The 12,195-nt window shown below is 39.5% G+C and overlaps 3 protein-coding genes across 3 annotated transcripts; all 3 read right to left on the bottom strand.

Annotated features, from left to right (window-relative positions):
- Positions 1-667: 667 nt before the first annotated feature.
- On the bottom strand, positions 668-1,471 carry LOC128744416 (uncharacterized). Its single transcript, XM_053841418.1, has one exon. It carries the CDS (start codon positions 1,466-1,468, stop codon positions 668-670), a length of 801 nt encoding a protein of 266 aa, XP_053697393.1. The 5' UTR covers positions 1,469-1,471.
- Positions 1,472-2,880: 1,409 nt separating this feature from the next.
- LOC128742950 (calcium-independent phospholipase A2-gamma-like) lies at positions 2,881-5,608 on the bottom strand. The gene is made up of 5 exons (XM_053839450.1): positions 5,272-5,608; positions 4,796-5,207; positions 4,519-4,739; positions 4,029-4,461; positions 2,881-3,374 (listed from the first exon to the last, which is right to left on the bottom strand). Exons 1-5 carry the CDS (start codon positions 5,401-5,403, stop codon positions 3,133-3,135), a joined length of 1,440 nt encoding a protein of 479 aa, XP_053695425.1. The 5' UTR covers positions 5,404-5,608; the 3' UTR covers positions 2,881-3,132.
- An 881-nt stretch (positions 5,609-6,489) lies between these two features.
- LOC128742488 (Fanconi anemia group I protein) lies at positions 6,490-11,517 on the bottom strand. Its single transcript, XM_053838866.1, has 10 exons — positions 11,364-11,517; positions 10,609-11,302; positions 9,895-10,550; positions 9,495-9,832; positions 9,044-9,440; positions 8,813-8,977; positions 8,602-8,750; positions 7,677-8,533; positions 7,388-7,604; positions 6,490-7,327 (listed from the first exon to the last, which is right to left on the bottom strand). The coding sequence occupies exons 1-10, from the start codon at positions 11,457-11,459 to the stop codon at positions 6,490-6,492; spliced, it is 4,407 nt and encodes a 1,468-aa protein (XP_053694841.1). The 5' UTR covers positions 11,460-11,517.
- Positions 11,518-12,195: the final 678 nt, after the last annotated feature.

Raw genomic sequence — 12,195 nt, 5'->3', positions numbered from 1 at the left:
CATGTCACAATATGCCGTATTCTGAGTGCTCTAGTGAGTGACTAATAACATCTTGTTTTGTGACATGCGTTGGCAGCTTTCGTAAACAGAGTTAACATCTATGCCAAAATATTGGGTCAAATTTACGCTCTTTCTGGTATCTCGAGTAATTCTAATAACAAATTGGTAACATCATACTTCAGAGGCGAATGCCAAAATAGGCAGTCTCTTTAAAAAAACATCATACTTTAAAAGTAGCAATATAAAATTCTCCTTGGGTGTCAAATATTTTCTACATTCTGTAACACAATTGATACGAATGCTATGTAACCAGCATTTTCTTAACACTCATAGCTTATTATTTTTAGCATGCCTATATAGAGTCTTGATGCGCTGATGGCCGACCAATAAAAATAAATAAAATAAATAAAAATTTTTTGGCATGTTAGATAGTAATGCGGAGTTTTACTCATAAGTATCTTTTTAGTCGTCTCTTTCAGTTTAAATTCTGTTGCAAATCGATTATTTTGCTTTATAGGCCTAATATGAACACTCGTTGTTTTTCATCATATCCTTCAAAGTGATGCGTATATTTAACTGCGCCGCAAAGCGCAGTGTAGTTGTTAGTTAAGGCAAAAACTTACCAGTGTAAAATTGCTCTGAGCAGAAACCCATAGATTCTGCTATCCTAAACAAACGTCGAGCCAATATCATCCCTCTGACCGAGGCGCGTTATTCGGGCATGCATATCTTTCAGCTTGGCCGAAAAGACGTCCATTCGTTGATCCAACTCTTCATAGATTGCATCCTGACTCATCGACTGGTTCCGAATCTGTTCGTCCAGCTTTGTTTCGCTAGATTCCATCTTACGCTGGAGTTCCAGCAGGAGATTGGTCAGTTCCTGGAACTTTCGACTGGTAGATAATTCCAGCTTCTTTAGAGCGGCACCGCAGTCCCGTTCGTGCGCCTGTTCCAGCTGATTAAGGCGACACTCGAGACTGTTTAATCGATTTCTGTTCTCGCCGGCAAGCTGATCCAAATGTGCGTCCAAAGCGATAATTCTGCTTTCGATGCTAAGTGAAGCACCCGATGGGAGGTGGCCCGATTTTGATTTCTTTTTCGCTGCCTCACTCACGTTCACTTTTAGCGTATTTATCTGCTTCAATAGATCATTTTTACAACCTGTTAATTCATTCTTGAGAAATTTTATCTCCTCCGCTTGTTGTGCCAATCGCTTTTCGGCTGATTTGGAAGAGCTAGATTTACTGTTGGCCCGTTCATATTCCTCACTCAACCGCTGCTCCTGGAGACTTTTCAAGGCTTTCAGCTCACTGCTAAGTTCGCCATACGCGTATTGCGTGGCGGTAAGGTTTTTCCGGACATTATTTAGCTCATTGCTGATCTTGTGAATGTCAGCCGCCGTGTAGGTCGTTTTGTGCCGGCTGAAATACGACAACCAACCGGTATTTTCGTACTCCTCTGGTTGCATACCGTACAGTTTCCCGCGACACGCTTGTTTCGACAACCGAGATCACACTGAGTCAACAAATTAACCCAAATACTTCAAGATGCGCTGAGGAAAAATCTATTCATTTCACACTCACCAGTCTGCCCCGTGAAGCACAGCAGCTTACTTTGGCAGAGGAGAATTAAAACCGAAAAATCTCAGCGTACGCGCGTATAGTTAATTAACTAATTAAGCAGATAATCTTCTTCACTCCAAACCTGCAACCAGTAACGGCACCACGTATCTTAGCAGAAAACCGAACAGACGGTTTATGTGTGAATATTTCACCTTCCCTCTCGAACGTTCTCCTTCGGTTTTCCAGTAATTTGAAAACCTTGCGCGCACTTCCAATAATGCAACGTGGAGAGCGCGCAATAAATGCGTTTTTGAGCGAGGGTAAAAATAAAACGCGACACTATGTTTTTTCGGGCACTGCAAAAACGATATGGACCCGTCCACGATAACTATCGTTTCGCTAGAAGCTGTCCGCCAACGAGATGCTTTTTATTGTGAAATTCCTTCACATCAAAGAAAAATTAAGGCGTAAGAAAAATAAAACAAAACCAAACCGTGTCTTCACACTCTGGAGGCCCAGTACCGTCTAACGAATTTCGGCTGGTTTGGCTTTTCACGAGGTGCCGCCCCGTGCGGTGTATACAAGTCGACCGTGGAAATTGAAACGTACGCGCGCGTGGCCGTGGCGAAAGTGAGAATTTGGAAAAACTACAGTAAATCTTCGATGTTGGCGGAATGGCTAATGCATGTTTTCCTTTGATTCATTACTAATTGTATATTTGGGCCGTATTTGTTCAACTTATCATGTTAGAAGATTTCATGGCAGTTCAACAAAACGATGAGAAACAATTTAACGAAGTTAAATTTAAGTTTGTATAATTTTTAACTCCCCTCTGTGATTTGAGCAATTGATTCCATGATTGGTACATTGATAAGTCCTATCATCATGCTCTTCAATTGTTATGCTTTCATTTATTTTTCAATCCTTATCAAAATCTGAGAACCCCATTTACATACGTACGAAATAATCCGCACAAAGGCTAACGTCACTGTAAACGATACATTACATTCGTTCTCGATTTCGCTTGCGCACCACGACTGGCGCACTTTTCAAAGGCGCACATTTTCTATCTTCAAACCAAAAAAACTAATTTCCTAAATTATAAAACAATTTCTCCATCATTATTAACATTAATTGGTCTCCGACCATTTGAATGACCAGTGCATTTTCGATGGTGCAACAATTTAATTTTTCAGATATGTTTGTGCGGAAGGAAAAGCAACGTAAGTACATCACGCTGCACACTGTCGGGAAACGCGAAATGATTGTGGGCAACGTTATTTTTCACGAACAGTTTGTTTATTCATGTAATCTTGCTTGGTTTCGCTAAAATGAACCCCGTGGTTCACTGAACATAAATCACATCGTAAACGGCACCTACGCGGGAGTTAATAAATCAGTCGTTAAAAAATAATAATAAAAATGGTTCTGAAAAAATAAACTCGTTTTCGTTAAGCTACTTGATACTGTTCTTTCTAGGGCGGGTATATGTGTTTAATACCTCTCGACTTCTTTGGAACATTATCACTTATTCTTGCTATGGTAAATTGAAATCTGTGATCCACCGAATCTAGCTAAAAACAGCGCGAATGGAGGCATATGCTTTGGAGAAAATATTCTTCTTTCGAGTAAGCAACGACGCTACCATTTCGAACTTGTCCTCGTTACGCAAAAAATACTCCTGGGTGTCCCGCTCAAGCTGAGCTATCTTGTCCGGGCGGACTTCGACCATCGAAAGGAATTCCGTCAGATATGGGTTGAATCGGAAGTAGCGCCCTGCTGGCAGCAAGTCACTGAGTATGGTGTGGGTCGCTGAAATTATTATTAATGCGCATATTTCTGTTATACTCACTTGAAATATTTCGAATTAAAAATTGAATTTTAAAATTTAATAGTAATATGATACTGAAGTTTTTGGAGCGTCTTAGTAGAATACGAAACCTAAAAATAAAAAATAAGAAAACTTATCCAATTTAATTCTACTATGTGTATTTTATTCACGACAGATACGTATTTCGCCTTCGACTTGCAGGCTTCCTCAGTGTTAGTGTCTGTTCGAAAACAGACACTGAGGAAGCCTGCAAGTCGTAGGCGAAATACGTATCTGTCGTGAATGAAATACACATAGTAGAATTAAATTGGATAAGTTTTCTTATTTTTTATTTTTAGTAATATGATAGGCACTTTTGGAAATTATTGTACAAGTTTGGTACGAAGATTTTCAGAATTTCATGAAATGTTGTATGCGGGATGATTGAAAATAATATTTGAAAGAAGTTCCGGAAACTGCCGCAAAATTTCCGAATGTCTCGCTTATTTCAAAAATTTATAATTAACATCATAGAAGAAAATTTCTTTTATAAAGAGCAACCTTTCTCAGCAGTTCATATTTTTGGAAATAGTTTCTTACTTCTACCGGAGTTTCTAAACCGAAAACCTTACATTAACAATGGCACATGGACTCACCTTCAGTATCGGTAGCGGAGTCCAATATTCGAAGAAACTTCGTTTTCCAAGAGCTGGAAAGCGATACCCGTTCCAGCATATTTTCACTGATAATTTTCTGCCCATCCTTCCAATCCTTTGGTCGGTTACGTGTTCTACCCGTACCAAACGAAACCACACACTGTATTGGTTCGCCGGGCCATAAGCATTTGGCTTCATGAATAGCCACCGTTGTCGGATTGTTGTACAGTATTCCACCGTCTTGGTGCAATTGATCGCCTAGCTGGAAATCACCGAAGTAGGCTGGCGCGGCCGACGATGCTCGCACTACTTCCCATAGGCGTGCCCTATGACTTCCCTCATATACCGACTGAACATTTAGCGGAAAAGTGTAGTTCCTGAATACATGCGCATCAATATAGTCATCGCAGATGGTTGTCGACACGCAGCAAAACTAAAACAAAACAAGTTAATGTTAAAATCTAACAGATTCATATAGCAATCCCAATACTTTTGGAACATGGGGCAATTTTGAGGTGTCAATTATTTTGCGAAGACCAATATGTCGTTTGAGCAACGTCTCCCATAAATCTACATCATAATAAGCATGACTTGAGACTAGACGAGATGCACCGGTGAGCTTGTCTAGCGTTGATGGTCGATGGAACATTTTGTGGCTCATCTTTTTATAAAGATGGATTCCTTCGTCCAAGGTGAGATTTTTCTCTGAAGCTGTAAAGGATGGTATTCAGTATAGCAGAAAGAAATTGATTCAGAATGGTGCCTACCAAGAGCACACACCAATATTGCTCCAGTTGACACTCCGCACACCATATCGAACAGATCGAAAATCTTCCGGTTAGTCATCTTTTCAATTTTCCTGAGTAATTCCATTACTATGATACCACGTATTCCTCCCCCATCAATGCTGAGTATTCTAATGCCCGGTGCCGGGAGGGGTGGCACATATCCCAGTAACGCCAATCCCAATCGGGCATGATCCACAATAGCAGGATCGGAAGAATGTAGATATTCCTTCAGCAATTCGATGGCCCCTTCCTGGATTGCAAAACTTTTTTCCTGTGGCGAGCGATCCAACCTCTCCACCAGTTCGTACAGCACTTGTCGTTGACGATCAACCGGTATTGCTTTTCGGCGCAGATCCATCAGTGCATGTTGGGTTTGCGATTGGTTTGAGCGCTAAAAATACAAAAAAAATCGATTTTATGATTTGTATTCAACCTTATATAATTTTCGTTCATACCCTTGGCTGCTTGGACATTACATCCTGACCTACCCATGGTGTCGCTGGCAAGATTCGCGATTTATTGGCCACTATGAAAAGCCGACCACCTGCGTATACAGAGAGTACATTCCAAACATTGAAACACAACATAAAGGGCACTTCTAGTATTTGGCTAGCAAAGCACTTTGTAAAAAATCAATTTTTTACTTCAACGAACCGATTGCTTTCCAATTAGACATATTCCCTAAATTAATATCAATCCTTGAGTATAAGCATATCTTTTAGGATTTAGAATTTAACATTTGCAACATAAACCATAATATCACGCCACTTTTAAAGCTAACCAACCAAACCAATCAGACTATGCGAGAAAGCATAACATTATGGGTGATAGGGGGAAGAAAGCATGAAAACACTGACTGCAGTGTGAGTGCATATGTAAGTCGAGATGCGAATAGAGAGAACAAAACAAACCAATGAATCGACATTCAGCATAGGTTACACTCACTTCGACGGTTCGACTGCAGTGGGTGTAAGTGCGCGAAATGCAACCATTTATTGAACAAGTTTTTACTTTAATTTTTATGAGTTTATTCCGTTTATGACTGTGCAGGAGAACTTTGGTCTAGAAGGGCACAGAAGAATTACTAAATTATATATAATAAAGCTTTCTTAATTACCTCCAAAATTGATTGTTTATAAACTTCAGCTACCAAAAATAATATTGGAATAATATTGTTTTAAAAGTAAGCTTAAACTCAGCTCAAGTTTTTACTATGAAAGGGCTGTACGAATTCCCTCTCGAAGGCTGTACCTTCAAAACAGCCATCAATAGTGTAACTGAAATCATCATCGGGCACATGCAACGAAGTTAGAGGATCGATTGCACTGGTATGACGATGAACGTAGAAAAGTGATGTAATGGATTAAGAGATGACCCAGATGACCTCAAGGTACGACGCTGGTCTACAGAACAATTCATCACTCATCATCCTTAGAACGGATAAGTAAATTGAGCAAAACTAATTAATAGCTCAATTATAAGTGTCTCATGCATAACTTCTGGCGGTGCAGTCGAAAGAACAAAATCTAAGAAAAATAAGAGATCCAAACCTGGCATTAGGAATATAATTTAAGTTTGCAATATTGCATAACTAGAGGAAGTGTTTTGAAACACATTGAATTTAAATTCATTTTTTTTTATTTGAAAACGACATAAAAAATCCAACACGGGTGCTATGTCCTCTTAGTTAAACTCCTCGAAGTTCGGCGTCCTGGGCCCAACGTTTTTGATGATGAAATTGCTGCTGCTACTGTTGAAGCTTTTTCATTTGCCGTTTCTAATGCTGTTTTATTTATCAATGACACTGCCTTCTTTTTTGTCACTCTTCTTTTCTTAGCTTGTTCGGCAGCATGATTTTCCATTTCTTTCTCATCTGCAGCATTGGACCGTTTTTTCCTGGACCGTCGCTTACTTTTTTCATTCAGCAGCGCCAAATTCTTCATTAGCAAATTTTCGTTCCCTACATCTGACAAATCAGTGTTCGATTCTTGCTGATCAAGCTGACTTTCTTCTGGCACTATGGAAACAGTGCTGCTAGTGATAACACCACCCATGTTTGAAGACGAAGTTGGTCTAACCAAGGGTCCCAGATCTGTTCCTTCGTACTCTAAATCAGCCAAATCTCCAAATTCAGAGTTTGTCTCGTCCTGCCTACCATCGCATGCTTTTTTAATGGCTTCCACCAACGCGGGTTCCTTGATGCGGAAATCTCTAACCGTTCCAATGTGCAACAAGTAGGTAAGATCTTTCTTCGTTCGCTTACTTAGCAGCAGAACGAACTTATTGAACGTTTCTATGCGAAATACCACCTTCGGTATGAGCTTGGTTTGACGAAGTACCTTCTCGCGGTTACGCTTGGCATTCGCCGCACTTTTTGATTTGGAAGGTTCGCTTGACTCTTCGTCGCTTTCTGCCTGTTCAGGCTGACCTAAAATGTTTTCTTCAATAAATGGAAACAGGTTGTATATTCGGACCGCCAACTGTTTGGTTGATTTGATGACCAAGTTAAACCTGTAAGAATTTAAACAGTGAATATTCTCGCTTTCATTTTTGATAGGGTCAACAATTTACTTTGTTGAATCATGAGAAACAGCTGCCACCGGATGTCTGGTCAGGAAGTGTTTTGTCAAATTTGAAAGACAGCAATAAACATTGATTAACAGTTTTAGCAATGCATCCATGCATGATCCCAGAGGCAACTGTGAATTCGTCAAGTGCGTAGCAGCCGATATGATATGCACAAGTTGCGAACACATAGACCTTTCAATAGATTTCAACTGTTGTAAATCTACAATAGAAATAAAATAAATGAGAATAGGTGTAAATTACAATCACACCGTTGGTCACAGTGAGTGCGTACATTCATCGTTTTCGCCGTGCCCGTAGATCTTCAGTCGACCAAGGACACTGTTTGTTCTCAACACAAAATGGTCCACATCATCCAACTGCTGTTTAAGGACATTACACAAAGCGTACAGAGCGGATTCCACTGTTATTGAGCTGATTGATTTCAGCGTAAAACTTGGTGCAAGATCGTCTGCTTCAATCTGCCCGAATTTCTTTTCGACAAGCATCGAAACGGTGTCAAAATAAGCACCCGTTTGAGTTTTTAATCTTAAATCAAAAAGAATTCTGTGCACAATTCCAAGCGATTTGATCTTCAGTTTAGTGTTTTCACAGAAGTTTTGCAGCCATGTATAAGCTGCATTGATTTCAGCGATTTCCATAGTATTAGACTGGTAGAGGATTTCTAAACAAAGGAATAAGTTGCAAACTGTCTTCTCGCCGGCTGTCTCGGTTTCCGCTCCATCAGCAAAGTACTGATCAATAATTTCGTGCATGGTTGTGAGTAAAACAGCTTTATAGTTACTACCCAAAGAGCAACTGATTAACCTCAAAAAGTCAGTTAACTTTCTTTCGTACACGGCTAGCGCGGTCAATAGTGCTTGTCGAAAACATTCACCTCCACCGAGGGCAACAAGTATGTTCCCATTTCCACACAACTCGTTGGTTTTCTTTACAACGCGATCATATATCCTTTTACCGCACTCGCACAGGTGACTGAAAACGCGTTTGCTGTGCTTGATTTGCCAATACTCCGGTGTCTGACGCAGGACCTCCAACTTTTCCGAAGTCACTTTCAGCACAAATACCGTAAAATCACGATTCGATCGGAGCGATTCTAGGTCCTGCTCAGGTCCATGCGTGGTTGACTCGCTTGAAATTAGTTGAATATTTAAAAAAATATTCCTAAACTTTCACTCCTAGATTTTTTAAATACTTACTCAAAAATAATTTTCAAAAGTCGCTCTAATGTCGCCAGATCCAAAATACAATCAGGTTTAAAAGGCACACCTTTTGCAGTTGCTCCTGTAGCCGTAAGGGCGATGGTTTCATTGTTCGCTCTTTTACCACCTTTTTTTGTTTCCATTTTCTTCAAAATAAAAAAACTATTGTAACAAAACTAGAATAAATTGTCCTAATTCACATTTGTACCTTAATATTCTCATAGCTACTCTGGTAGTGCTTGAACAGTTTGACCAGGTCACGAAGATAGCTATTATCAGTTTTCGCATTCCAAATGCAATAAGACATGGCCGCTTCAATCGTATTTAAATAATGACAACCAATAACACATGTCTTGGAATCGAGGGTTCCAATCTGAAAATTGAAAACCCTTTAAGTAGAAAGCTTTAGAGATTCGTGGCGAAGCGTAAGCGTGCTTACAATTCCCAAACTATCCAAGGAAATATGCTCAATTTGCTTTATCACATCTTTTAGTATCTTATGAACACCTTCGTTGTCATGCTGTATACTGTGCTGATCACACAGCGTCACACAATGCACCATTAGGTACATCAATTTGCCAACATTGTCAAAAACTTCAATCTGCTGAGATTGCGGATCGATTACGTCCTCTTCTGAATCTGTTTCGGCTTGCTTGTAACGGACACATTTTTCAAACTCAATTACCAATGCACCTTCCAGCGACTCGTTGAAATAACTACTAAAGTGTAAATCGGCAAATTGCAGTACATGGGGCAATAGCTTACAGTTAAATTCCACCGCTCGACCGAGACTCTCGTAAAGCAACTCTCGAACCACAATTGTTTGTGTGAAGCATCTGAAATTTGATTGTTGTAAATGTTATTGGCTAGTTGTTATATCATAATTTTACCTCCTGAGAATTCCCAAAATTTCCAATGTCAACATATCAAAATGAACGTCAGGATTATCCGATCGACCTAAAGTGGACTGCGATAGCAAGGACATACCAGAAATGGAAAGCTGAGTAAGATTTCCTGCGGACCCGCCGAGTACTGAGCGACGCGAATTATTGTTTTTCAATTGCTTCAATAGAGCACAGAATCCAAACACACCCATCATGCGTGTGTTAACTTCACTGTGGTACATTGCCTTACGAAGCACTTCAATGAACGAGTCTCGTATAGTGTGTGATATACGAATCAACGGGAACAAAAATGTCATTATGCGCATTGAGTGGACACCGTTAATCTGAAAAAAATAAGATCAAGTTCTAGGTTTAACCATATCTTCCACACACCAATCAAACTTACCATTAATAGATACTCCAATATATAATTAATTGCCGAATTACATTCCGACAGTGTCAACGCATTGGTTAAGCTCAGAGTGTTCAAACATTCCGAAAACTGTAGCGACTCAAGTTCGGCAAAAAGGTATTGTTTCAATTTTCCCACTATTCCAACACCAAAAATGAAGCGTTTTTTGATAAAGTTTTGTAGAAAAGATATTGCAATGGAATGCAATCGAGGCTGCTTCTTGGCAATCAATAGCGCAAAACCAAAATGAATCACTCCTGGCGTAACAACTTCCATGCCCTCTTGACTGTGCTCTGTTAGAATAGCCAGGATACGGTCAATGTCAGGAACAACGTCGGATTCAATTCGTCCCCGACACCATGCCGAACGACGGCATATTAGTTTTTCATTTTCATTCTCAGCCACTAGCTTTGTGAGAAAAGACATCACCTGTGAGGTTACCACTTTCATAGTATCAGGTGTTCGATTGATTTTGCTCATTGCAATTAAGCCACTGATTACGAACGGCGTCAACAAAAATTCAGGCATGCATTGGAAAGGTTTAAACATAGCCACTACGTGTGCTTCGTCCAACCGGAATTCCGTGACATTAGACAAATGATAAAGAACGGTCTCTTCCGCTTCTCGGATTTCTTTATCGGATACCGGTTCTATAAAAAATAAATTTTGTATTTAAGAGGTAACAAGTCAAGTTGTACATTTTCTTACCAATGCTATCAAAATCTGTGCTATCAGCTCCATCGCTCTGCAGTATTTTCTTGTAGTAATGTTTATGGAAATACTTTTGCAATGCATAGATTGGCAATACTAGCAAGCTGGAATACTTAAGACAAATATGAAACAGTTGGAACGACAAAGCTGGAATCTCTAACGGCTGAAAGCCTCGTACAGCATCGCAAATCTTTCCCACTACTGACGTGGTTTCCTCTTTGCTTAACGGTACCTCACGGAACATGGCAGCAAAAGATGTCATAATACCATTCTGAATCTTCATCTTGAATAAATCATCCAACACCTTCTTTCGATACTCGTGACCGGACAATATGAAACCATTGGCGCTAAACTTTCCCACTTGCTCGTGCAATAGTTTCAACACGTCAGGAAACAAATCCTTCCAACCGGTGCATTTAGGATCTCCCGCCCGGATTGATTCCAGACAATATTCCATAATTTCTACCAACTGTTCGGCACTGAATTTCGGCAAATCAAGCACCAGCCGAGAAACTATGTCGAACACAATTTTTGTACTTAGTTCGGTTTTGTTCAACTGATTCAGTACCGCCAGGGTCACCTCAAATCGTTTTTCCTTCGCTTTGCTAGAGTATGCCAATCCGACAAGTACGAAGTGCCACAGTGTGAACGCATCAGCCGTTTTGAGATTCGATGTGACCAAATCAGATAACTAAAAGTAGAGTATGTAAATACCTATTTACTGTATTAATGTAACTGTAGCAAAACCTTACTTCTTTAATCGGAAACTTTTCTAAAATTTCCTTTAGTTCGTCGTTCTTCTTCTGCTGACCGAGTTTGACTATAGAGGCAGCAATATTTGGTGGCATTTTTTTGCTACTTAAGTTGTTCACTGATAAATCAATTGAGTTTGAAACTGTTGCTGATAAAAGTTAAATCGTTTGTTGTAGAAAATTAATTTAAACATGTAGTTACACGACTGAGCTGAATAACGCTTTTGCGCCAGTACAGTATAAAACCAAAACAAATGCTCGTTTTATGCTGCGTTGAGTGCTAGCCGCATGAGGGCGCTTTTGTCGCAAGCAAGGGGATGTATAATGGACATGTTTTAGTATATTGAACAAAAAACTCCGGAAAATTCAAGGGAAAATTCAAACAATTTGTGGTAATGGTAGATCTCTCTCCGTTTCCAATTTGGACACAAACTGAAATACTGAATAATAATAAATATTACCAAATAAGTTCTTTTAGATCAGTTGGTAAGCGTAAGTCGTTTTCAGGATTAATTTTTATTTGAGAAAAATGCTTTCCCGATATGCCAAAGTATTTTTACATTGCGTAGAGAATCACTGCTCCAAGAAAAAGCTATTTTGCTCTTAGTTTGACATAAAAAATGGGCGATTGCTTGCTTTAAACCGCTGTATCGCTGGATCGGCAAAGAATACCTCATAGCGATAAGTGATTTTTTTGTAAAAAAATTTGCGAAACTAGTAAATTGAGATCCGGATTTAGTTTAAGTGTGTGTAGTTATGTTTATAGACCGAAAAATTTAGATCCAGATATATTCATGAAAGTGTTCTACTTAATTGTTTAAGGTAATTTTAA

Source organism: Sabethes cyaneus, chromosome 3 (genome assembly GCF_943734655.1).
Source record: "Sabethes cyaneus chromosome 3, idSabCyanKW18_F2, whole genome shotgun sequence".
In the NCBI taxonomy this organism is placed as follows: Eukaryota; Metazoa; Arthropoda; class Insecta; order Diptera; family Culicidae; genus Sabethes; species Sabethes cyaneus.
This window is presented reverse-complemented; position numbering and strand designations above follow the sequence as displayed.